The sequence below is a fragment of the Mus caroli genome, unplaced genomic scaffold (genome assembly GCF_978045245.1).
Source record: "Mus caroli unplaced genomic scaffold, Mus_caroli_1 scaffold_8, whole genome shotgun sequence".
Lineage (NCBI taxonomy): Eukaryota > Metazoa > Chordata > Mammalia > Rodentia > Muridae > Mus > Mus caroli.
The window spans coordinates 42,325,837-42,352,729 of NW_028227263.1; the positions used below are offsets into that span (position 1 = coordinate 42,325,837).

At 41.0% G+C, this 26,893-nt stretch overlaps 1 protein-coding gene and 1 pseudogene across 1 annotated transcript; one reads left to right on the forward strand and one right to left on the reverse strand.

Annotated features, from left to right (window-relative positions):
• Nucleotides 1-645: 645 nt before the first annotated feature.
• LOC110298875 (olfactory receptor 52D1-like) lies at nucleotides 646-1,599 on the reverse strand (annotated as a pseudogene).
• Nucleotides 1,600-19,664: 18,065 nt separating this feature from the next.
• Nucleotides 19,665-20,612, forward strand: LOC110298865 (olfactory receptor 51I2-like). The gene has a single exon (XM_021168388.2). It carries the CDS (start codon nucleotides 19,665-19,667, stop codon nucleotides 20,610-20,612), a length of 948 nt encoding a protein of 315 aa, XP_021024047.1.
• The last annotated feature ends 6,281 nt before the right edge of the window (nucleotides 20,613-26,893 follow it).

Genomic DNA, 26,893 nt, shown 5'->3' on the forward strand with positions numbered 1-26,893 from the left:
TGATACATATGTAGCTAGAGACAAGAGCTCCGGGGTACTGGTCAGTTCACACTGTTGTTCCACCTATAGGGTTGCAGTTCCCTTCAGCTCCCTGGGTAACTTCTCTAGCTCCTCCATTGGGGGCTGTGTGATCCATCCAATAGCTGACTGTGATCATCCACCTCTGTGTTTGCTAGGCCCCGGCACAGTCTCACAAGAGACAGCTACATCTGGGTCCTTCCAGCAAAATCTTGCTAGTGTATGCAATGGTGTCAGCGTTTGGAAGCTGATTATGGGATGGATCCCTGCATATGGCAATCACTAGATGGTCCATCCCTTCGTCACAGCTCCAAATTTTGTCTCTGTAACTCCTTCCATGGGTGTTTTGTTCCCATTTCTAAGAAGGGGCAAAGTGTCCACACTTTGGTCTTCATTCAGAAAACTAATATAATCTGATGGTGTGAGAATGGTGGTGGTGGTGGTGGGAGTACCTTATTGTGATGTTTAACAAACCACATTCACCAGACTACTGCTGTTTCTTCCAGCAGTTCTCCCCATGCCATACTGTCATTAACACATCATGGATCTCATCCAAATGATTTTATCTAGAGGACTCACCTGCCCATGTCTATTTTGCTTTCATCATCTTCAACCTCTGCTCAGAATTCACACCGAGCCTTTCTCTAAGCAAAGCAGTTTTAGAAGCCGACTCCGAATCTCCTTGGTTCTTGCTCCGTAGATGATGAGATTGAGCATGGGAGGCACCAGCACATAGAGGTTAGCCAGGAAGATATGCACATGCTTGGGAACTCGATTGTGACCAAAGCGGTGGGTGAGGAAGGAGAAGAAAGCAGGGGTGTAGAAAACCAGAATGACACCAAGGTGAGATCCACAGGTACTCAGAGCCTTGTGCCTGGCATCTTTAGATGGAAGTCAGAAGACAGCCTGGAGAATGAAGCCATAGGAGATGGCAATGAGGTTGGAATCCAGGCCTATAACCAACAACGCTACAGTCAACCCATAGACAATGCTGACAATGATGTTGGCACAGGCAAGCATAGCAATGCCCATATGCTCACAGTATGTGTGAGTCATGACACGGTGACCACAGTAGGGCAATCGCCTCAGCAAAAAGATGAGAGGGGAGGCAAAAGCCACACTACAAACTATGCCAGCAAAGCCAATTTGTCCTATGACTGTATGGTTGAGAATGACTGTGTATCTCAGTGGGTTGCAGATAGCTACATATCGATCAAAGGCCATGGCTAGAAGAACAGAAGACTCCAAGGCATAGATGGAGTGGACACAAAACATCTGAGCTAGGCATCCATCAATGGAAATCTCTCCAGCATGTAACCACAGAATGGAAAGTGTCTTGGGAACAATGGTGGAGCTGAGAGCCAGGTCAGTGAGTGAGAGAAGGCAGAGGAAGAGGCACATGGGTGTGTGAAGCACACTCTCTGTCCCAATGATAAGGATGAGGGCAGCATTCCCAAGCAGAGCTACTACATACATGACGCAGAAGGGGATGGCAATCCAGAGGTGGATGAACTCCAGCCCTGGGATCCCTGTCAGAATGAGAGTGGCTGGGAGACTGTCACTCACATTGAAGGATGACATCCTTGGTAGAAGAAGGGCTCTGCCACAGATTAAGTGATACACCAGCCCTGTAGCATCAGTCAGGTAGTTGATTCACCTAAAACAAATGGCCTTTTGATGAAAAACATTTTTTTTAATTGTGAATACATTCATTTCCACTTATTTGTGCTGAGCATCTGAGAAGATGCTGTCGTATATAACAGCCTTTTCTTTTTGTGCTCATTGTTGGTGGTGTGCATTCATAATAAAATACTGAGTATCAGGCTAAATGTTTATTATTCCTGGACTGTCTAGCTGGCCAGATATATGGAGATCTTTTGTTAATTATGAATGCTTGGCCATTTTGACTTTTTCCAAACTAGCTCTTATATTTAATTTGTCCCATTTATACTAATCTACATTCTGCCATGAGGCTCCTTACTGAGTACTGGCACTTGCTTCTTCCTCTGAGTCTGGTTGGCAAATTCTCACCTGATTCTTTTCCAGAGTTTCTGTCTCAGCTCAGAAGTCCCATCCATCCTTTCCTAGTTTGCTATTGGCCACTCAACTTTTTATTAAACCATTCAGAAGGTATTGGAGGGACTGTTTATAAAATCTAAAGCAGTCATAAGTAGCTGCATATGTATCACCTGTGGAAAGAGAGGCCCATTGGACTTGCAAACTTTATATGCCCCAGTACAGGGGAACGCCAGGGTCAAAAAGTGGGAGTGGGGACTCCGCCGAACTTAGTCTACAGGTTAGAGTGAGGACCACAGAGGCAGACAGCTTCTGGGACAGGCGGGAGCCACAGAGCCGCTGAGGCAGCACCCTTTTGGGGCCGCAGACATCTGGCACCCTCCCAGTCGAAGGACAGTGACCTGCCCTGCAGGGAGCGCCATCTTGGCTCCGGGACTCCGCCGAGCTTAGTCTCTACAGGTCAGAGTGGGGACCACGGGGGCAGACGGCTTCTGGGACAGGCGGGAGCCACAGAGCTGCTGAGGCAGCACCCTTTAGGGGCCGCAGACATCCGGCACCCTCCCAGTTGGAGGACAGTGACCTGCCCTGCAGGGAGCGCCATCTTGGCTCCGGGACTCCGCCGAACTTAGTCTGTACAGGTCAGAGTGGGGACCACAGAGGCAGACAGCTTCTGGGACAGGCAGGAGCCACAGAGCCGCTGAGGCAGCACCCTTTTGGGGCCGCAGACTTCCGGCACCCTCCCAGCCGGAGGACAGAGACCAGCCCTGCAGAGAGCGCCATCTTGGCTCCGGGACTCCGCCGAACTTAGTCTACAGGTTAGAGTGAGGACCACAGAGGCAGACAGCTTCTGGGACAGGCGGGAGCCACAGAGCCGCTGAGGCAGCACCCTTTTGGGGCTGCAGACATCCGGCACCCTCCCAGTCGGAGGACAGTGACCTGCCCTGCAGGGAGCGCCATCTTGGCTCCGGGACTCCGCCGAGCTTAGTCTCTACAGGTCAGAGTGGGGACCACGGGGGCAGACGGCTTCTGGGACAGGCGGGAGCCACAGAGCTGCTGAGGCAGCACCCTTTAGGGGCCGCAGACATCCGGCACCCTCCCAGTCGGAGGACAGTGACCTGCCCTGCAGGGAGCGCCATCTTGGCTCCGGGACTCCGCCGAACTTAGTCTGTACAGGTCAGAGTGAGGACCACAGAGGCAGACAGCTTCTGGGACAGGCGGGAGCCACAGAACCGCTGAGGCAGCACCCTTTTGGGGCCGCAGACATCCGACACCCTCCCAGCCGGAGAACAGTGACCTGCCCTGCAGGGAGCGCCATCTTGGCTCCGGGACTCCGCCGAACTTAGTCTGTACAGGTCTGCTGACAGAGGATACTCAGAATCCCCAGAAGAACAACCTCTGAACAGAGACAACTATAACAACTCCAGAGATTACCAGATGGCGAGAGGTAAAGGTAAGAATCTTACTAACAGAAACCAAGACCACTCACCATCATCAGGACCCAGCACTCCCACTTCGCCCAGTCCAGGGCACCCCAACACACCTGAAAAACTAGACCTGGATTTAAAAGCATATCTCATGATGATGGTAGAGGACATCAAGAAGGACTTTAAAGAACTACAGGAGAACATGGCTAAAGAGTTACAAGTCCTTAAAGAAAAACAGGAAAACACAACCAAACTGGTAGAAGTCCTTAAAGAGAAACAGGAAAACACATCCAATCAGATGATGGAAATGAACAAAACCATACTAGACCTAAAAAGGGAAGTAGACACAATAAAGAAAACCCAAAATGAGGCAACACTGGAGATAGAAACCCTAGGAAAGAAATCTGGAACCATAGATGCAAGCATCAGCAACAGAATACAAGAGATGGAAGAGAGAATCTCAGGTGCAGAAGATTCCATAGAGAACATGGGCACAACAATCAAGGAAAATGGAAAATGCAAAAAGATCCTAACTCAAAACATCCAGGAAATACAGGACACAATGAGAAGACCAAACCTACGGATAATAGGAGTGGATGAGAATGAAGATTTTCAACTCAAAGGACCAGCAAACATCTTCAACAAAATTATAGAAGAAAACTTCCCAAATCTAAAGAAAGAGATGCCCATGAACATACAAGAAGCCTACAGAACTCCAAATAGGCTGGACCAGAAAAGAAATACCTCCCGACACATAATAATCAGAACAACAAATGCACTAAATAAAGATAGAATACTAAAAGCAGTAAGAGAAAAAGGCCAAGTAACATATAAAGGCAAGCCTATCAGAATTACACCAGATTTTTCACCAGAGACTATGAAAGCCAGAAGATCCTGGACAGATGTTATACAGACACTAAAAGAACACAAATTCCAGCCCAAGCTACTATACCCAGCCAAACTCTCAATTAACATAGATGGAGAAACCAAAGTATTCCACGACAAAACCAAATTCACACATTATCTCTCCACGAATCCAGCCCTTCAAAGGATAATAACAGAAAAAAACCAATACAAGGACAGGAACCACGCCCTAGAAACAACAAGAAGGTAATCCCTCAACAAACCTAAAAGAAGACAGCCACAAGAACAGAATGCCAACGTTAACAACAAAAATAACAGGAAACAACAATTACTTTTCCTTAATATCTCTTAATATCAATGGACTCAACTCCCCGATAAAAAGACATAGACTAACAAACTGGCTACACAAACAAGACCCAACATTTTGCTGCTTACAAGAAACTCATCTCAGAGAAAAAGATAGACACTACCTCAGAATGAAAGGCTGGAAAACAATTTTCCAAGCAAATGGTCTGAAGAAACAAGCTGGAGTAGCCATTCTAATATCAGATAAGATTGACTTCCAACCCAAAGTCATCAAAAAAGACAGGGAGGGGCACTTCATACTCATCAAAGGTAAAATCCTCCAAGAGGAACTATCAATCCTGAATATCTATGCTCCAAATACAAAGGCAGCCTCATTCATTAAAGAAACTTTAGTAAATCTCAAAGCACACATTGCACCTCATACAATAATAGTGGGAGACTTCAACACACCACTTTCACCAATGGACAGATCATGGAAACAGAAACTAAACAGGGACACAGTGAAACTAACAGAAGTTATGGATCAAATGGATCTGGCAGATATCTACAGAACATTTTACCCTAAAACAAAAGGATACACCTTCTTCTCAGCACCTCATGGTACCTTCTCCAAAATTGACCACGTAATTGGGCACAAAACAGGACTCAACAGATACAAAAACATTGAAATTGTCCCATGCATCCTATCAGATCACCATGGACTAAGGCTGATCTTCAATAACAAAATAAATAATAGAAAGCCAACCTTCACGTGGAAACTGAACAACACTCTTCTCAATGATACCTTGGTCAAGGAAGGAATAAAGAAAGAAATTAAGGACTTTTTAGAGTTCAATGAAAATGAAGCCACAACATACCCAAACTTATGGGACGCAATGAAAGCATTTCTAAGAGGAAAACTCATAGCTCTGAGTGCCTCCAAAAGGAAACTAGAAAGAGCACACATTAGCAGCTTGACAACACGCCTAAAAGCACTAGAACAAAAGGAAGCAAATTCACCCAAGAGGAGTAGACGGCAGGAAATAATCAAACTCAGGGGCGAAATCAACCAAGTGGAAACAAGAAAAACTATTCAAAGAATCAACCAATCAAGGAGCTGGTTCTTTGAGAAAATCAACAAGATAGATAAACCCTTAGCCAGACTCACTAGAGGGCACAGGGAAAGCATCCTAATTAACAAAATCAGAAATGAAAAAGGAGACATAACAACAGATCCTGAAGACATCCAAAACACCATCAGATCCTTCTACCAAAGGCTATACTCAACAAAACTGGAGAACCTGGATGAAATGAAGAAGTTCCTAGACAGATACCAGGTACCAAAGTTGAATCAAGATCAGGTTAATGATCTAAACAGCCCTATATCCCCCAAAGAAATAGAAGCAGTCATTAATAGTCTCCCAACCAAAAAAAGCCCAGGACCAGATGGGTTTAGTGCAGAGTTCTATCAGACCTTCAAAGAAGATCTAATCCCAGTTCTTCACAAACTATTCCACAAAATAGAAACAGAAGGTACTCTACCCAACTCATTCTATGAAGCCACAATTACTCTGATACCTAAACCACAAAAAGACCCAACAAAGATAGAAAACTTCAGACCAATATCCCTTATGAATATTGATGCAAAAATCCTCAATAAAATTCTTGCTAATCGAATCCAAGAACACATCAAAACAATCATCCATCCTGACCAAGTAGGTTTCATCCCAGGGATGCAGGGATGGTTCAATATACGGAAATCCATCAACGTAATCCAGTATATAAACAAACTCAAAGACAAAAACCACATGGTCATCTCCTTAGATGCGGAAAAAGCATTTGACAAGATCCAACACCCATTCATGATAAAAGTCTTGGAAAGATCAGGAATTCAAGGCCCATACCTAAACATGATAAAAGCAATCTACAGCAAACCAGTAGCCAACATCAAAGTAAATGGTGAGAAGCTTGAAGCAATCCCTCTAAAATCAGGGACTAGACAAGGCTGTCCACTTTCTCCATACCTATTCAACATTGTACTTGAAGTCCTAGCCAGAGCAATTCGACAACAAAAGGAGATCAAAGGGATACAAATTGGAAAAGATGAAGTCAAAATATCACTTTTCGCAGATGATATGATAGTATATATAAGTGACCCTAAAAATTCCACCAGAGAACTCCTAAGCCTGATAAACAGCTTCGGTGAAGTAGCTGGATATAAAATTAACTCAAACAAATCAATGGCCTTTCTCTACACAAAGAATAAACAGGCTGAGAAAGAAATTAGGGAAACAACACCCTTCTCAATAGTCACAAATAATATAAAATATCTTGGCGTGACTCTAACTAAGGAAGTGAAAGATCTGTATAATAAAAACTTCAAGTCTCTGAAGAAAGAAATTGTAGAAGATCTCAGAAGATGGAAAGATCTCCCATGCTCATGGATTGGCAGGATCAACATTGTAAAAATGGCTATCTTGCCAAAAGCAATCTACAGATTCAATGCAATCCCCATCAAAATTCCAACTCAATTCTTCAACGAATTAGAAAGTGCAATCTGCAAATTCATCTGGAATAACAAAAAACCTAGGATAGCAAAAACTCTTCTCAAGGATAAAAGAACCTCTGGTGGAATCACCATGCCGGACCTAAAGCTTTACTACAGAGCAATTGTGATAAAAACTGCATGGTACTGGTATAGTGACAGACAAATAGACCAATGGAATAGAATTGAAGACCCAGAAATGAACCCACACACCTATGGTCACTTGATCTTCGACAAGGGAGCTAAAAACATCCAGTGGAAGAAAGACAGCATTTTCAACAAATGGTGCTGGCACAACTGGTTGTTAACATGTAGAAGAATGCGAATCGATCCATTCCTATCTCCTTGTACTAAGATCAAGTCTAAGTGGATCAAGGAACTTCACATAAAACCAGAGACACTGAAACTTATAGAGGAGAAAGTGGGGAAAAGCCTTGAAGATATGGGCACAGGGGAAAAATTCCTGAATAGAACAGTAATGGCTTGTGCTGTAAGATCGAGAATTGATAAATGGGACCTCATGAAACTACAAAGCTTCTGCAAGGCTAAAGACACCATCAATAAGACAAAAAAACCACCAACAGATTGGGAAAGGATCTTCACCTATCCTAAATCAGATAAGGGACTAATATCCAATATATATAAAGAACTCAAGAAGGTGGACTCCAGAAAGTCAAATAACCCCATTAAAAAATGGGGCTCAGAACTGAACAAAGAATTCTCACCTGAGGAATACCGAATGGCAGAGAAACACCTGAAAAAGTGTTCAACATCCTTAATCATCAGGGAAATGCAAATCAAAACAACCCTGAGATTCCACCTCACACCAGTCAGAATGGCTAAGATCAAAAATTCAGGTGACAGCAGTTGCTGGCGAGGATGTGGAGAAAGAGGAACACTCCTCCATTGTTGGTGGGATTGCAAGCTTGTACAACCACTCTGGAAATCAGTCTGGCGGTTCCTCAGAAAATTGGACATAGTACTACCGGAGGATCCAGCAATACCTCTCCTGGGCATATATCCAGAAGATGTCCCAACCGGTAAAAAGGACACATGTTCCACTATGTTCATAGCAGCCCTATTTATAATAGCCAGAAGCTGGAAAGAACCCAGATGTCCCTCAACAGAGGAATGGATACAGAAATTATGGTACATTTACACAATGGAGTACTACTCAGCTATTAAAAAGAATGAATTTATGAAATTCCTAGCCAAATGGATGGACCTGGAGGGCATCATCTTGAGTGAAGTAACACAATCACAAAAGAACTCACACAATATGTATTCACTGATAAGTGGATATTAGCCCAAAACTTAGGATACCCAAGATTTAAGATACAATTTGCTAAACGCATGAAACTCAAGAAGAATGAAGACCAAAGTGTGGACACTGTGCACCTTCTCAGAATTGGGAACAAAACACCCAGGGAAGGAGTTACAGAGACAAAGTTCGTAGCGGTGATGAAAGGATGGACCATTTAGAGACTGCCGTATCCAGGGTTCCATCCCATAATCAACTTCTAAACGCTGACACCATTGCATACACTAGCAAGATTTTGCTGAAAGGACCCAAATATAGCTGTCTCTTGTGAGACGATGCTGGGGCCTAGCAAACACAGGAGTGGATGTTCACAGTCAGCTATTGGATGTATCACAGGGCTCCCAATGGAGAAGCCAGAGAAAGTACCCAAGGAGCTAAAGGGATCTGCAACCCTATTGTTGGAACAACATGATGTACTAACTAGAACCCCGGAGCTCTTGTCTCTAGCTGCATATGTATCGAAAGATGGCCTAGTCAGCCATCAATGGAAAGAGAGGCCCATTGGACTTGCAAACTTTATATGCCCCAATATAGGGGAATGCCAGGGCCAAAAGAATGGGAATGGGTGTGTAGGGAAGTGGGGGGCGCTATGGGGGACTTTTGGGATAGCATTGGAAACGTAATTGAGGAAAATATGTAATAAAAATATTAAAAAAAAAATAAATTTGGAAAAGTCAAACAAAAAAAAAAGTGGGAGTGGGTGGGTAGGGGAGTGTGTGTGGGGGGAAGGGTATGGGGTACTTTTGGGATAGCATTGGGAATGTAAATGAGGAAAATACCTAATTAAAAAAATACCAATGTCTGGCCTGTAATCAGATCTCTACTGGTACATAGTGCACAAAACATCACCCCAACAGCTTATTGTTCTGCTCTGCCTAATGCACGCCAGTATATCTCCCACCATATCCCATACACAATTTGCTTCTTTTCTGCACAAAATATTAGGGTCATTTCTTGTTTCTTTTTTTTTCAATATCTATCATAAACCCAGGCACCTGTTTTTCTTTGTATTCTCAGGTTTTTGAAGTTTGCTTTCAATCTGGTTCTTAGTTACTTTTAATTTCATTTTATTCACTATTTGTAAAATCTTACTGGGTTGAGATTGTCTTTGTGTTTTTAAATCTCAGTCTTTTCATTGGCACTGTTGACATCTAAACTTTGAACTGCTTCCCTAAAATAGTTAATTGACAATTCATAGCGACTGCATTGCCCATTTGGCTCAGTACCTCCATGTGTAGTCCTTTCTATGTAATGTATCCACCTAATTATATGCCAAATAGCTTGCTTTTGTATCTTAAGTGATAGTCGACCTGAATATACCAACCAGTTTCAGAAGTATTTATAGTAATTTAAGCATGAAGTACATCACACATATTAGATGTGGCTCCTAACTACTGCAAAGCCAGTGTACGGAACTGCAAACCTACCAGAGCAATGTCTAGACACAGTGACCAGGTAGCATGCCAGGTGCTAATAGAATCAGATGTAAGAAGCACTGGATAAGTCTGGTGTTGCCAGTGACAGAGATATTCTAAAGAATGAGACACTGGGGGCTGGAGAGATGGCTCAGCAGTTAAGAGCATTGACTGCTCTTTCAAAGGTCTCCAGTTCAAATCCTAGCAACCACATGGTGGCTCAAAACCATCCGTAATGAGATCTGATGCCCTCTTCTGGGGTGTCTGAAGACAATAGTTTACTTATTTATAACAATAAATAAATCTTTAAAAAGATGAGATATTACAGAAGGATAGCATGTATTGTATGTATCTTCCTTCAGTGACACATTGTATACTTACAGATATCTTTTGCTGAGGTTCAAGAAATCTGAATTAATTCAGACATATGAATGTTGTATGGCTATTTTCATCTAATATACAACAGCAGAATCCCAGCCTCAGCTCATCGACCCATTAATTTTAGGCATCAACGACAACTCTGCTGAGGTTTTTAATTCTTTCTGCATTGAGAATGGCAGCATTTGGTTTACCTATCTCATACAATATTTTGTCATTGAAGAAAATAGTTAAGTAATGGGATTAAAAGATCTAACACCAAGTTAAAGCTTGTAGCCCCTTCTGCCAGGCACTGCTCTGGAATCTCCACCATGCTGCCTGCCCACTTTTCTGAGACAGAATCCAGGAAAGCATTAGTTTTTCTTTTACTTCTCTTTATCCCCTCTTTGGGTACCATCCAAAGGCTAACACAGACCTTCCCTGGTACTCTGGGTTTTCTCGTTCTTTCTCTGAAGTCACCCCCTTCATTCCCCCATCACAGCTCATTGACACTACAACAGGAATCTCTCTCTCTCTCTCTCTCTCTCTCTCTCTCTCTCTCTCTCTCTCTCTCTCTCTCTCATACACACACACACACACACACACACACACACACACACACACATACACACACACACATACACACACCTCCATCTCCCATAATGCAGATACTTATATTGGCAGCTTGCTTAACTAGTGGTTTTTCTTTTAAGCTCAAATAAAATTCTCCCCAGACTTAAAAACAAACAAACAAAGGAACAAAAACTAACTGTAGAAGCAGCACCTTCTCCATCCCGTACCAGCAGTTGGAGTAGTGGAGAGTTTAATCAGTATTCATACCTTGATCTCACCAACAGGCCCTAGCTCACAGAAATGAACTGATGAGACCAGAGCACAGCAGTCTGCACTGTCAGAAGTGCAACTGGCTCCCAGGTGTCTTGATTTAACTGCAGTATTTCACTCATTTAACTGTCAAATTAGATAGCCACAGCTCACATTCCAATGCTTTTCTCAAATGGTACTCTGTATACATTTGTACCTATTCCTGAAATCACTCACTGTTTTAAAGGAGAGAGTGATAACTATAGTTCCTAGGGGAAAATCTTGAATGGTGGAAATCAGAGAGAGGGCTGGACTTTGTGCAATGTGTATGTGTGTGTTTGTGTGTGTGTGTGTGTTTAAGCTTATTCTTGCCCCCAAGAGAATAATGGTAACTGTAAGGAGTTGTAAGGAGGATGCTCTTCCATAAACAGATGTAGACTCTGGAAAGACAAAGTACAAATAAATCTGTAGTGCAGGGCCAAGTTGTAAACAGTTGAGTTGCTGTAGCATTACATTTGGAATGGGGGCATGCTCCAGAAGTTGTCCATGCAGCCTTGCTATGAGTCAATTTTATGGGTTTTGCCCCCTAATTCTTTTGAGATCTTAGCAATCGAACCATGATTTCTTTCTTTGAACAGTTGCTTTTAGAGATTCTAATCATAAGAGCAGCATGCTTAGGCTTGACCTGTGGTGGGTTGTCATATGTGGACTGGAGGCTTTGAGGTCTGAGTGATAAAATGGTCATGTGTATAGGTAATGTGTAAGCTGCCTGTGATGGTTTGTTTGGGGACATGAAAGGTGAGTGTGTGATCTGGATATCACTGTCTATTTTCAGTTTGTAAACTCAAAGGCTGTGTTTGTGATAGCTCTGAATTCCATCTTTCTTTTTATTCAAAGGGCATGGTTATGTATGGATTGGAATATTCAAATTCATAAGTCAGATATCATCATCATCATTACTATGAGTATTATTACCTTTAATTTTTTACAGTCCAGTCATTGCCCTTCTCCTAGTTTGCCCTCCCACAGATTCTCATTCCATTCCTCTTCCCCTTTACCCCAAGATGATGTCTCCCAACCCCCTGCCAGACCTCTCCACTCCCTGGGGCCTCTGCTGTATATGTGTCAGGGGCCTGGTACCAGTTCCTGTATGCTGCCTGGTTGGTGGCTCAGTGTCTGGGAGCTCCCTAGGGTCTAGTTAGTTGAGACTGCTGGTCTTCTCTTTATCTTCTTCTAACCTTTCCCTAATTCAACAACAGGGGTCTCTGACTTCATTCCAATGATTGGGTGTCTAAGTATCTGCTTCTGTCTCAGTCAGCTGCTTGCTGGGCCTCCCTTAGGGCAGCCGTGCTAGGCTCCTGTCTGTAAGTACACCATAGCATCAGGAAGAGTGTCAGGCCTTGGAACCTGTTGGGTGAGTCACTGGGACCTCTTCTCCCAGTCTCTTCTCCATTTTTGTTACTGCAGTTCTTTTAGACAGCAACAACTCTGGGCCAGAGTTTTGACTGTGGGATGGCAACCCCATCCATTCACTTGATGCCCTGTCTCTATCCTGGAAGTGGACTCTACAAGTTCCCTCTCCCTACTGTTGGGCATTTCATCTAAGGTCCCTCCTTTTGAGTCCTGAGAGTCTCACCTCCCAGGTCTCTGGTACTTTCTAGAGGGTCCTGCTTCCTCCCTCCCTCCCTCCCTCCCTCCCTCCCTCCCTCCCTCCCTCCCTCCCTCCCTCCCTCCCTCCTTCCCTCCCAATGTTGTATGTTTCCATTAATTTTTTCTGGCCCTCAGGGCTTATATCCTATTCCCTGCCCCCTAATACCTGATCATGTTCCCATTTCCCCTCTCCCCCTTCTTCCACACAGGCCCCTCCCTCCTTCGGCTTCCTGTGATTTCTTTCTTCTCCCTCCTAAGTGGGATTGAAGCATCCTCACTTGGGCCCTTCTGCTTGCTAACCTTCTTGAGTTCTATGGATTATCCTAGGTTATCTGTACTTTTTTGGCTAATATCTACTTATCAGTGAGGACATACCATGCATGTCATTTTGGGTCTGAGTTACCTCACTCAGGATATTTTCTACTTCAATCCATTTGCCTGCAAAACTCACGATGTTTTTGTTCTTAATAGCTGAATAGTATTCCATCGTGTAAATGAATCACATTTGCTGTATCCATTCATACATTGTGGGACATCTGAGTTGTTTCCATCTATTGGCTATCACAGACAAGGCCACTATGAATATAGTGGAGCACATGCCTCTGTGGTATAGTGGGGTATCTTTGGTGTATCCAAAGGCTAACACAGACCTTTGGTGATAAAGCTGATCTTCAGGTAGATCTATTTACATTTTTTCTGAGGAACCTACAGAATGATTTACAGAGTGGTTGTACCAGTTTGGAATCTTACCAGCAATGGAGGAGTGTTCCTCTTTCTCCACATCCTCTCCAACATGTGTTGTCACCTGAGTTTTTGATCTGAGCCATTCTGATTGGTGTCAGGTGGAATCTCAGGGCCCCCCTCATTGTCTAGATCCAGTATTCAAAACTATTGAGAAAACATCTTTTTTTTTTTTTTTTTTTTTTTTTTTTTTGAGACAGGGCTTCTCTGTGTAGCCCTGGCTGTCCTAGTACTCACTTTGTAGATCAGGCTGGCTTCGAACTCAGAAAATCGCCTGCCCCTGCCTCCCAAGTGCTGGGATTGAAGGCGTGCGCCACCACCACCTGGCGGAAAAAAAAAGTCTTAATCGTTTATAAAATAATTATACAATAATGGGGAATCATTGGAACTTCAAAAACCTGAAAGCTCTCTGTTGAGATATAGTCAAATAACCTGCTGTAAATCTGAGAGATGCCTAAATGATGAGTCAATCTCAAAACCTGTGAACAAAACCTAATTAATTTTACTGAAGAAAGATTCCAGAGCTCCCTGCAAATGGCATCACTAACAGTTTACATTTCATTAAAGAAGCCCATTGGGCACTCGCTCTTCTGAACCAAGAGCAAATCCAACACAAGAGTTCAATGAGCAGAGAAATAGCTGCATCCTTTTATTACAGCAGGAAAAATAAAATAAAACAAAGAAATAAAAACAAACAAAAACAAAACAATCCAGGAGCTAAAAATTTGCAGGGACACATAAATTTGGAAGCCCTGTCACAGAAACACAAGAAAACACTCAGGTTCATTTAATTTGTGAAAAACAAGTCTACCTATCTGCAGGAGAATTTGCTTTGTGGAAGGTAAGATGTTAGTTGAACTGCTCATTTGACAACTAACTCTGAGCTAATTATACTCTATGTTGGATACTGTAATGGCAAACATAAATAAATATCATAAAATATTTTATTTTGTTTTTTTATGAGAATAATTTGTGACCAACCAATATCAAAATGTGCAACACTAAACATCGTTTTGTGGTACAGATGATCCTAAGTGCTGCATATGTAATGGCACTAGGTATGACCAAATAAAATTGCCACTCTTAGAAAAAAAAAAAAAAGGAAATTGTGATGAATCATGGTGTCATTTAACCCCTAGACAGCTTTCAAATAAAAAAAAAAAACTTTCTTTAGAAATACAGTAGTTGTCTTAGACATTTACACAACAAGTATTCATCTACCATTTAATATGGCCTGTTGATGCCTATAATGTTTTTTAGGTGATTGGGATCTCAGAACTCTGGATTGAGATCCCAACAAATATTCATTCTGAATTTCAGCTCATTGTGTTTAGAAAAGAGAAAATGCTACACAGAAAAACTGTGTGAACTTTGCTGGAAAGACTAAATTGACTCTCACTTAAAAGTGTATATATTTGCTCCAAAATAAACACCTGATAAGCCTAGAGAAAGAGCTCCGTGGTTAGGAGCATGTTCTGCTCTTGCTGAATATCCATCTGGGTTCAGTTCCCAGTACCCACATACAGTAGCTCTCAACTGCCTATAATCTCCATTTTAGGAAAATACACCTTCCTCTGTTGTCTGCAGGAACCTCATGCTGTATAAAAACTCACTCAGGCGTGCACATACAGAAAACCATCCAACCATCCAAACTATTTTAATATATATGACTAAGAAGGAAATCAGCTTGTGTTCAAAATTTCTATGTGACATGTTTTGTAATCAGTAACGTGGTTTTGAACAGCACAGAAGTAGCATAATGTAATAAAAATCATAAACAGTTTTTGAAACTTGCTCTATATTTTGTTGTTTTAAAAGAACAATAAACTCCAGAAAACATGTTTCTGTCTTTCTTTAACTCTGTCTCATCTCTGTCTCTGGCTCCATCTCTGTGTCTCTCTGTGTCTTGCTCTCTTTCTCCCCCTCTTTTACACACACACACACACACACACACACACACACACACACACACACACACACACACACACACAGATATACAGACACATACACACAGATATACACACTCACATAGACACACACAAAGACACACACACACACAAACATACACACGCATGTACACACACACTACATATGGGTGATCTCTCGCCCTACTTGACTGACAGTTGTCTGTGGAAGCAGGGCACCAGGGGTGAGTCCAACAGCTATCACAAACTTAAAGAGCCAAATTTTCCCATATTGCTCATAATATTTTTGTTTAGTCAAAGAAAATAAATATTAGAGAAATACTTACAATAAGAGATTGTTATTAAAATTAATAATAACACTTAATAGTTTTTCTTTATAGCAACATTCAATATCTGCCCTTTCATCTCTTTTAGGAAGACAGTGTTAAGAAGTAAGAAGATATATCATTTTACCCAAATTAGCGTGATTTGATTTTTTTTGTAACAAAACAAAGCCCCTGACCTGATAAGAAATGCCCATGGTTTTGTAGTAGCATAAACATCATAGGAGTAACCAATCACTTTCTGATTGGATTTAAATCTCATTCCACAAGATGAAAGGCATATCTGGCACCATTATAAGACTAAGAACCTATGACTTGACAGGTCCTAAGTCCTAGGGGAGAACTAATTACTGTTATGTTCCTAAATAACCAGAGTATTAAAGGGATTATTAATGACTTATCATTTTACTAAAAGATCAATGCATTGCTCAGCCCTTATCAGAGTATCTTCTATTTGTAGTAGACAGTGATTAATACCGAGAACCACAACAGTCCAGAATGCATAGAATAAGAATAGCAGAATGCTCTGCTCTGAAGGGAATATCTATATCTTACATTCCTCCCAAGGCTCAGAGATCCATGATGGAAAATGAGGTAGAAAGAATGTAAGAATCATAGCTGGGGAATGAACAAATATGACTTTCTAGGCACAGTAAAACAGCTGCACATATGAACTCAGAGAAGTTTAGACAGCAGATAATCTGTACAGGTCATATTAGACAAAAATCTCAGTATGGAGAGAGAATTTGGGCACAAAATCTTACTTCTAGCTATGGTGCTATTGACAGTTGTTAGCTACTGAGAGAGGCAGAGGGGGAAAGGGAGACAGACAGTTTTCTCTAGGAGGATAGCCTCTGCTAAGCTGACCACTCTACTGGAAGAATACACATTCATGAATAACAAGGACACAAAGTTAGGTCAGTAGGGAAGAAGGTGTAAAGAGTTGGGGAATGGTGTGAATATGATCACCACACACTGTATGGAACTCTAGAAGAATTAATAAAATTCTCACAATGACAGATACTGTTGACTGTAGGGAGAGACAGGGACTCTGAACTTCTGATGGGAATATGGGTTAGTATTACAGATTATTTTATGACTCTGAAGTCATAAAATTCTAAAAATCATTGCACCCTATGATTCAGTTATCTAGGTATATTTTCAAAAGAGATGACATCAGCATAATAAAGACGCACATGCAGGCTCATACATCCTTCAGCACTATTTACAACAATTAAGGCATGAAATAAGCCCAGGTTTCTACAGACAGTTGAATGAAAAATAAAATGTGTACCATATATGCACAGTAGAATGTTTATTCAACCACGGAGGAGGATGAATGTTTATCATTTGCAGCAAACTAGAAGATAATAAATGAAATAGCAGTGGGTTAATTATTTATGAAGGCGAAAAGCATCCATGTTTTCCTCATGCTGCCCAAGGCCTTAGACTCAACCAGAGTGGTCTCCAGTTTACAATCCTTTTGCCTTAGTCTCCTCGTGTTTTGATTACAAATTTGGATTATGTCTGTCTGTCTTGTGTTGTGATAATTTTAAGTGAGTAAAGGAATGGTCTGTGTTTGAAAGCAGCCTTGCCACTTGGCACTAATAATTTTGAGTTTACCTCGAGTTTCTGAGCCTCCAGTTTTCTCAGGCATGAAATGGAAGGATTCCTTCTTTGAGAAGTTGATTTTGTGGGTTAAATAAGGCAATGTCTCTAAGCTTTGGTAGGGTTCTAGGACACCAACACCATAGGGTATCACCAGCAAGCATTTGTTTTTATTGTTTATGAGATTAGCTATCATTATGGTACAGCTTGTGCATCTCTCCTGGGAAGGAGTCTGAGTGGGAACGAGGCTTGGGGGAAGGGCTCCATCTATCTGGAGGAGAGAAAGAATGAATTAGTCATATATTATCATTTTCTAGTGTTGGGCTCCTTGTCACTCAGACTCTGATTTGAAACATTGCTTACAAGACCCTAGTAGCCATGCGGATATGCCAAAGGTGAATGTCAGCTCTCTTTGATGGGGAGGAGAGGGACGTTTGTCTTGTTCTTTGCACAAAGCTCTGGAGCACCCAAAGGAATAGAAGGCAGGGGGTAAACATGGGAATCCTGTGGTGACGAACCTATTCCCAACAGCGTTTGGCTGAAGAATATTAGGTCTTGCTGTAAACCTTGCATTGGTCAGAGGTTGAGATGAAGCTCGTGAGAAATATGGTATGAATATGGTTTCTTTTATAGCTTTCACTTCACAAGACCTGAGGTGAGCCTAGCACTTAATGTCAGGAGCATGAGGCAGGCAGAGGCATCTCCTTGTAACTGTTGGCAGTGGAATTTGACTTTCTCTTAACCTTTATTCTCGGTGTTGCTGTCATCTCTCCAATCTTCCCTCTCTGATATTACATCCTACACCTTACACTTCCTCATTCGGCCTTTATCCCTTTCATAGTATTTCCTCTTTAAAATTTTTTTCTTTCAGCCTTTCCTCCTTTATTTCTGTTCTTGTCTTTCTAAGTCTTCACCACTTCTTTCACTCTCTGTTCTCAGTTTTTTTTCTCCTTGGTGTAAATCCCCAGAAAATTACTAAGAAACAGAAGTGACATTAGTGTCAGAAGGGGACAGTAAGGCCACTTCATCTTGTCTAATTATAACAAAACCAGATATGAATGCTAATTTTTTCCTACAGAAGCAGGCTTTTAATTAAGGCATTTTTAGATTTCCTTAAGGTTAATGTATTCCATGGTAGAATGAGACTAGAGTGTTCAAGAAGTCTGGCCACCTTGGGACAACCCCCTCTAAAATAAGCAATGTTCTTTCTTTGCATGGTGGTGTCAGGAGCTCATCACACTGTGAAGATTTCTCTAAGTATTTCTTGTCTGCCCTTTCTACATCTTCAAAACTAATGCTCTTTTCCAGCAAACTTATCCTTCATTCATGGACCCTTGGAACTCTTTCTCAACAACTTGTACTCTAATAAGTAATTTCCTCCTGATATCTAATATTAGTATTCCCTGATATAATACTTAACTTCTGCCATGGGAAACTATGTTTTCTGAGGGTTATATAAAATAATACAGAAAACATATGCTATGTGTGTTAATGATTATCTGTGAGACACAAAGGTTGACCTGGCAAACAAATTCTGAAGCCACCTTTTACAAGGCACTAGATGTTCATAGGCTTGCCACAGGAATGTTACAAAACATTGCTAAATGCAGTTTCTTGCTCAAATGTGTGCATCTGAAACACATACAGGAGAGCAAAGAAGAAGGATGTAAAACAAAAGATGTGTTTCTCTTTCACTACATCTCACAGTTTCATCTGGGCTGATGGAAGGTTGCATTTCTTATCTCCTACACCTGGGAAAAATTAAAATACCAGCTGAGGAACAGCAATGGTATTTTATGAACACGAAAGCATGAATTATGTTATCAATTTTTAGGAAAAAAACCCTGGGGACTGTAATTGGGTTAGAATTTAGGTTCTAATCATGTAGCTTTCTTATCAGGAAACCTGGAATAATTTCCTTCTTCTTTTGCTTGACATTTGTTTCCTTATTTTTCAGAATGGATGTTTAATTTTTCCTATAGACGAACTTAGGTCATGCTCATGAAGTTTGAGGCACGTGGAGATAGCTGGCAGAGTGATTACAAAGACCATATATACATATCCAGGAAGCTACTAAGAGTCTGAATGAGATGGTCAACTCCCACAAAAAGATTTCCAATTCCTTCTTCTAAAAGAGGCCTGAGACAAAAGCCTCTTCCCATAGCTGGATGTTCATAACCTTCTGATCAGCTCACCAGTGGATTTCAGAGATCAAATACATGTACAATCATTATTAAGAAGAAAGCTATGTGCTGCCACCTTTCCTTCCACAGGGATACTATAGTATTGGACACATGATATAATTTTCCAGAACATCCATCTGACTGGTGACAAATGACCCCGTCATCTTATGGGGAACTTCAGGATCAATGCCTCTCAGGTTCCCAGCTTTATTCTTACAGGCTTTCCAGGAATGGAAGCCATCGAACCCTGGCTGTCTCTCCCTTTCCTTTTATTCTATGCCATCTCCATTGTAGGCAACTCCTTGATCCTCCTCATCATCAAGGAGGAGCAGAGCTTGCACCAGCCCATGTACTACTTCCTGTCCCTACTGTCTGTGAATGACCTGGGTGTGTCTTTCTCCACACTGCCAACTGTTTTGGCTACCCTTTGCTTCCATGCCCGAGTGATCGCCTTTAATGCCTGCTTGGCTCAGATGTTTTTTATACATCTTTTTTCTTGGACAGAGTCTGGCATCCTTCTAGCCATGAGCTTTGATCGCTATGTAGCTATATGCAATCCACTGCGCTATGCCACAGTGCTCACCAATGCTCGCATTGTGGCAATGGGCCTGGGAACAATCCTCCGTAGCTTTGTTCTCATTGTTGTCTTTCCAGTGCTTTTGCACAGGCTGCCCTTCTGCCACCCTCAGAACATCCTCTCCCATGCTTACTGTCTACATGTGGACATGATTAAACTGGCATGTACTGATGTTTCCCTCAATAGCCACTATGGGTTGTCCATCGTGTTGCTCACCTTTGGCCTGGACTCTGCACTCATCCTCATCTCTTATGTGCTTATCCTGCGATCCGTGCTTGCCATTGCATCTCGGGAGGAGCGTCTGAAGACACTCAACACATGTGTGTCCCACATCTTGGCTGTGCTCATCTTCTATGTGCCCATGGTCAGTGTGTCTATTGTTCATCGCTTTGGGGCTGGCCTGCCTCATGTGGTACATATCCTCATGTCTATTCTCTATCTTTTTGTGCCTCCTATGCTAAATCCTATCATCTATTCCATTAAGACAAAGGAGATACGCCAGAGACTACTCAAGATGCTCTTCAGAGTCAAGTTGTGACTCAAGCGAAGACAGAAATGATACATGATCTAGTGTTGTGTGGGTATGGACAGCTACCAAATATGAACAGTACCAGAATAGGGAGAGATTGACTAAGGGATGTGAGGTCTATGCTTAAAGTTCCAGGATCACTGATAAGAAGTTTAATCTAGATTATTAGGCTTGTATCTGCCAACACCATTTGGGGTCAGAACCAGAATTTAACTTTGTTAACTTTTCTTTAGACACAGAAAACAATCCTGTTTCCAGGATAAGCAAGGGAATTGTTATTTTCTAGAGATGCCAAGGACTAATATCAAAATATCTAGTGACACTGTTGGACTTTGAGGGATATGCATTAAAACAAATAAAGATACAGATAGGATTAGTGTGGGATGGGTCCATGCCATCTATGCTAGGAAAGTTTAAGCAAAAAAGACTTGGTACCTGGGCTCGAAAAAGTTGAAGAGCTCTGCTGCTTATTTACTCAGAATTTGATTTTAGAATTCCTTGGAAATTTTTCCAACATGCACATAGCCAGAGGCACGTTGGCATTTAGTTTTGCCTAAATGAAGTTAACAGCCCTTTGCTTATAACTCTGGGGGACTTTTTTTTGTCATTCTCCATGAATATATTTATTCACAAAGAATAAGACAGTAATCTTGTGCTGTTCTGTCTGACCATATGAGACCTGCCATGATCTCCCATTGAAATTGGATCTGAAAGTGTGAGACCAATATTGAAGGATTCAGTGAAAAATTGGCTGAATAAGGAATGAGATGAGTAACTAAGATAAAAAATAGCAAATATACATACTTATAAACCATTGCTATCGTTTCTCAAATCAGAGTTCCTTTCTTTTTTTTTTAAATTGGATATTTTATGTATTTGCATTTAAAATGTTATTCCATTTCCCAGTTTCCCCTCCAGAGCCCCCCTCCCCTTGCTTCTAAGAGAGTGTTTCCCCTCCCAACCACCCACTCCAACCTCACAGCTCTGGCATTCCCCTACACTGGAGGATCAAGCCTTCACAGGACCAAGGGCCTATCCTTCATTTATTCCATACAATGCCATCCTCTGCTACCTATGTGATTGGAGCCAAGGGTTGCTCCCTGTGTACTCTTTGGTTGGTGATTTAGTTACTGGGAGCTCTGGGGGGGTCTGGTTGGTTGATATTGTTGTTCTTCTTATGGGGTTGCAAATCCCTTCAACTCCTCCAGTCCTTTCTCTAACTTCCCCATTGGAGACCTCATGCTCAGTCCAATGGTTGGCTATGAGCATCTACATCTGTATTTTTTAGGCACTGGCAAAGCCTCTCAGGAGACAGCCATAACAGGCTCCTGTTAGCAAGTGCTCATTGTCATCCACAAGAGTGTCTGGGTTTGGTGTTTGTATATGGAATAAATCCCCAGGTGGGGCAGTCTCTGGATGGCCTTCCCTTTAGTCTCTGCTCCATACTTTGTCCCCTTATTTCCTCTAAACAGGATCCCTTCTGGGTTAAGAACTTGCAGACAATTGGGTAGCCCCACCCCACTACTGGGGGTCTTGCCTAACCTCTGGATATGGTCTCTATAGGTTCTCCCTCCCATTTGTCGGGCATTTCAGTTAATCAGATCCCTGTTGGGTCTGGGGCACCTCTTGTTTTCCTGACATTCCCCATCCCCTATTGCCACACATCATGGTTCAAATTCCTGACTCTCTGTATATCATCTCTGTCTCCTCTCTCTCATGGTCCTACCCCCTTCCCCCCTTCTCCTCTCTTTCTCCCAAGTCCCTCCTACCCTCTTCCTCCTGTGAGTATTTTGTTCCCCCTTCTAAGAAGGGCTGAGCATCTGCATTTTCAAACCAAAGTTTCATATAGAAAAATGTTGCCTATCTCTCTGGGTCTCATGTTGCCTCTTATTGGAGAAAGTGGAAACAAAATTTGAGATTTTAGAGTCTTGACATTTTTCTGATGTGAAATAAGGAACCAGCCTTTCATCTATTTAATTCATAGGCTTGGTTTGAAGTATAAACAAAATAAATTGCTTTAACATTTATATAATAACAGACATACATTATTCATGCATATTAATTTTTATTCAATGGGAATAAATACAAGATTCTGTGTTGAGTTTTAAATATGACATGCAGGCCAGTAAGTTCGTCTAGCGGGTAAGGAAATTGGCCACTAAGCTTGACTCCCCAAGTTGTTGCCCTCTGATCTCTCTCTATACACCATGACATGTATACATCTGTCCCCAGTGAAATGGAAATTTAAAGTGTTAAAAAATTTCTTGAAACATGACACGTCAATGTCCAAAGAAATGTTTTGTCTGACCTTTCCTGAGTCTTAACCCAAGTGAACCTTATTATTCACTACCTTCTTTATATTTATACTAACATCAAGTAATATATCTCAACCAATTCAGTTTAGTTAACTTGTCCTTTCCACCTGTATTTTGTTCATTGTTTTTCCTGTTAGCCATCATGAGGCCTACAATGCATCAGTCAGATATAAGGTGAGAAGTGAGTTAATAAATACATGTATTTATTTATTTGTCTGTCAGTAAACTCTTTAGGTTGAATTATCACATCCAAACATCTTATTCTAAAATTTATCACGCTTCTTACTAAAGATTAATTTTATATGGAGCTTTTATTATTGATCATAGCATAAATACTGTACACATTACAATTGAATAAAAACTTTATTTTCAAATATTCCATACATGTACCTTACATATTTATATATCATGTACCCTATGGACTATGGTTTATAATAATAGCAATTATCAGGGTCAAATGTGCTCAAATAAATATTTTTAATGGACTTGGCTGTTTAGTGATTTCCTTTCATAAATATGAAATAATGAATCAAAGCTACTATAAATTCTATGGCAATGCTTTGACGTATTACCATAATTCTAGAGGACTCTGATGTAAACCTTTGGGTCTTCAATGCAATTGTGAAGAGCTTATGGAAACACTAAGAAAAGGCTACTATTTCCCATGGCACATTTGATAGGAACACTAAAAATCCACTTGTCTGCAAGGTCTTCTGCATGTGAGAATGACTCCTCATAGATATTTGCTACGAATGATGCTCGTTTTCTCAGACTAATAAACATATGTCTTACAGTTCTCTCTGGTCATGTCATTGGCATATTCATAGATATTTCACAGACCATTTCCTTAGAGCACTGATAAGAACAAGATGCACAGTGATAACAAAGAGCTGTGAGTACCAGAGTTAGCACAAACAACTAGTCTACAGTATAAGCTTCTTTAACTTCTCAAGATTTAGCCTTCACTGATCAGTGATTAGCTTCATGGTTCATTCTTTTAAATAGTTAACAAATGATCCTGGTTTGGCTGAGCAAGAGAAGTTATATTATTATTTTATTCTTTTAAATTAGATATTTTCTTTATTTACTTTTTAAATGTTATCCCCTTTCCCGGCTTCCCTCCTTCCCAGAAATATCCTATCACATCCTCCTTCCTCCTGCTTCTATGAGGGTGTTCCTCTTCTCACCCACCCACTCCCACCTCCCGTCCTTCATTTCCTCTACACTGGGGTATCTATAGAGCTTTCATAAGACCAAGGATCTCTCCTTCCATTGATGCATGACAACACCATCTTCTGCTACATATGCAGCTGGAGCCATGTGTACTCCTTTGTTGATGGTTTAGTCCCTGGGAGTTCTGGGTGGGAGGTCCTGTTGGTTGATATTGTTGTTCTTCCTATGGGGTTGTAAACTCCTTCAACTCGAGAAGGCACATTATGATATATGATCTGGGAAGTAGGTCTACAGACTATCCAGTCTACATGCCTGCTCAAGATAGTAGAAGAAGTGTCAAGCAGAGGAAGACATCTTTCAATTGGTGCATGGAGAACCTACTGGGTTTATGAGACTAGAGGGCTTGGACAAATGAAGTGTTCTAGAGAATGACTTGGGATCAATGGAGAGTTATGTGACCTTTTCTCTTTCTGAGTGCACACCCATAGAGTCCCAGTGAAACAGCAGTTTGGTGGTATATCACATTCTGTGCATTATTTTTACAGGTTCTGCAGAGCACACTTTCTAAAGTATGAGTGCAGTTAGAGGATAGGTGATGCAGCTCTCCCACTCCATTTCAGCCAAAAGTCCCTCCAAACAGATTCCCACAAGGCCTTAATTCAATCTTCTCACATTATTCTACTAAAAATTCCTCATTTGACCATAGAAAAAAAATCAAGGTGAGGTTTGAATTAAGACTTTAGAGTAATGGGAAAAACAAAGAAACAAAGAAATAACCCAAACACTTTGTCTTATCTACTTGCTCTTGTTCTATTTCACAGGTGAGGAAGATTCCATTATTATTCCTTTCAATAAGTATGTGACTGTATTTTTTCTCAAGAAGGCAAAGAGGATCAACAGTGTTGCGTGGTGTCATTTTATAGCTACACATCCAAGTGAAATTTAAAGCTTTCTGTGTATCTAGCATAGTGCATGCTGCAGCCAAGCTCTTTAAATACAGTTGAAAAAAGGAAAGGAAAACTGAAGATTGTATCCATACTTTTCATATTAATTTCTTATTTATTAATATCGATATTTAATTAATAAATATAACATGGTAATAAATTAATAAATATGGTATTTAATTAAAAATAGCTTGAAAGAAATTATTACTCAAAATAAGCCAACTAAAGGAAGACAACTACCTCTCTATTTCAGTTATGTGTAGAATTTTAGGTTGAACACAGCAGAGGAAGGATAGAGAATGTTTGGTCAATGGATACAATATCACAGCTAGATAAAAGGAAAATATTCTAGTGTAACACAGGAAAGTAACAACTTATTGTCATTTCAAAAATGTTAAGAGAAGACAGCCACAAGAACAGAATGCCAACTTTAACAACAAAAATAACAGGAAACAACAATTACTTTTCCTTTTTATCTCTTAATATCAATGGACTCAACTCCCCGATAAAAAGACATAGACTAACAAACTGGCTACACAAACAAGACCCAACATTTTGCTGCTTACAGGAAACTCATCTCAGAGAAAAAGATAGACACTACCTCAGAATGAAAGGCTGGAAAACAATTTTCCAAGCAAATGGTATGAAGAAACAAGCTGGAGTAGCCATTCTAATATCTGATAAGATTGACTTCCAACCCAAAGTCATTAAAAAAGACAGGGAGGGACACTTCATACTCATCAAAGGTAAAATCCTCCAAGAGGAACTATCAATCCTGAATATCTATGCTCCAAATACAAAGGCAGCCACATTCATTAAAGAAACTTTAGTAAATCTCAAAGCACACATTGCACCTCATACAATAATAGTGGGAGACTTCAACACACCACTTTCACCAATGGACAGATCATGGAAACAGAAACTAAACAGGGACACAGAGAAACTAAGAGAAATTATGAATCAAATGGATCTGGTAGATATCTACAGAACATTCTATCCTAAAACAAAAGGATATACCTTCTTCTCAGCACCTCATGGTACCTTCTCCAAAACTGACCACATAATTGGTCACAAAACAGGCCTCAACAGATACAAAAATATTGAAATTGTCCCATGCATCCTATCAGATCACCATGGACTAAGGCTGATCTTCAATAACAAAATAAATAATAGAAAGCCAACCTTCACGTGGAAACTGAACAACACTCTTCTCAATGATACCTTGGTCAAGGAAGGAATAAAGAAAGAAATTAAGGACTTTTTAGAGTTCAATGAAAATGAAGCCACAACATACCCAAACTTATGGGACGCAATGAAAGCATTTCTAAGAGGAAAACTCATAGCTCTGAGTGCCTCCAAAAGGAAACTAGAGAGAGCACACATTAGCAGCTTGACAACATACCTAAAAGCACTAGAACAAAAGGAAGCAAATTCACCCAAGAGGAGTAGACGGCAGGAAATAATCAAACTCGGGGCGAAATCAACCAAGTGGAAACAAGAAAAACTATTCAAAGAATCAACCAATCAAGGAGCTGGTTCTTTGAGAAAATCAACAAGATAGATAAACCCTTAGCCAGACTCACTAGAGGGCACAGGGAAAGCATCCTAATTAACAAAATCAGAAATGAAAAAGGAGACATAACAACAGATCCTGAAGACATCCAAAACACCATCAGATCCTTCTACCAAAGGCTATACTCAACGAAACTGGAGAACCTGGATGAAATGGAGAAGTTCCTAGACAGATACCAGGTACCAAAGTTGAATCAAGGTCAGGTTAATGATCTAAACAGCCCTATATCCCCCAAAGAAATAGAAGCAGTCATTAATAGTCTCCCAACTAAAAAAAGCCCAGGAC

Excerpts from the sequence above, each read along its gene's own strand:
- LOC110298865 (XM_021168388.2), top strand. The coding sequence starts at position 19,665 with ATGGGGAACTTCAGGATCAATGCCTCTCAGGTTCCCAGCTTTATTCTT.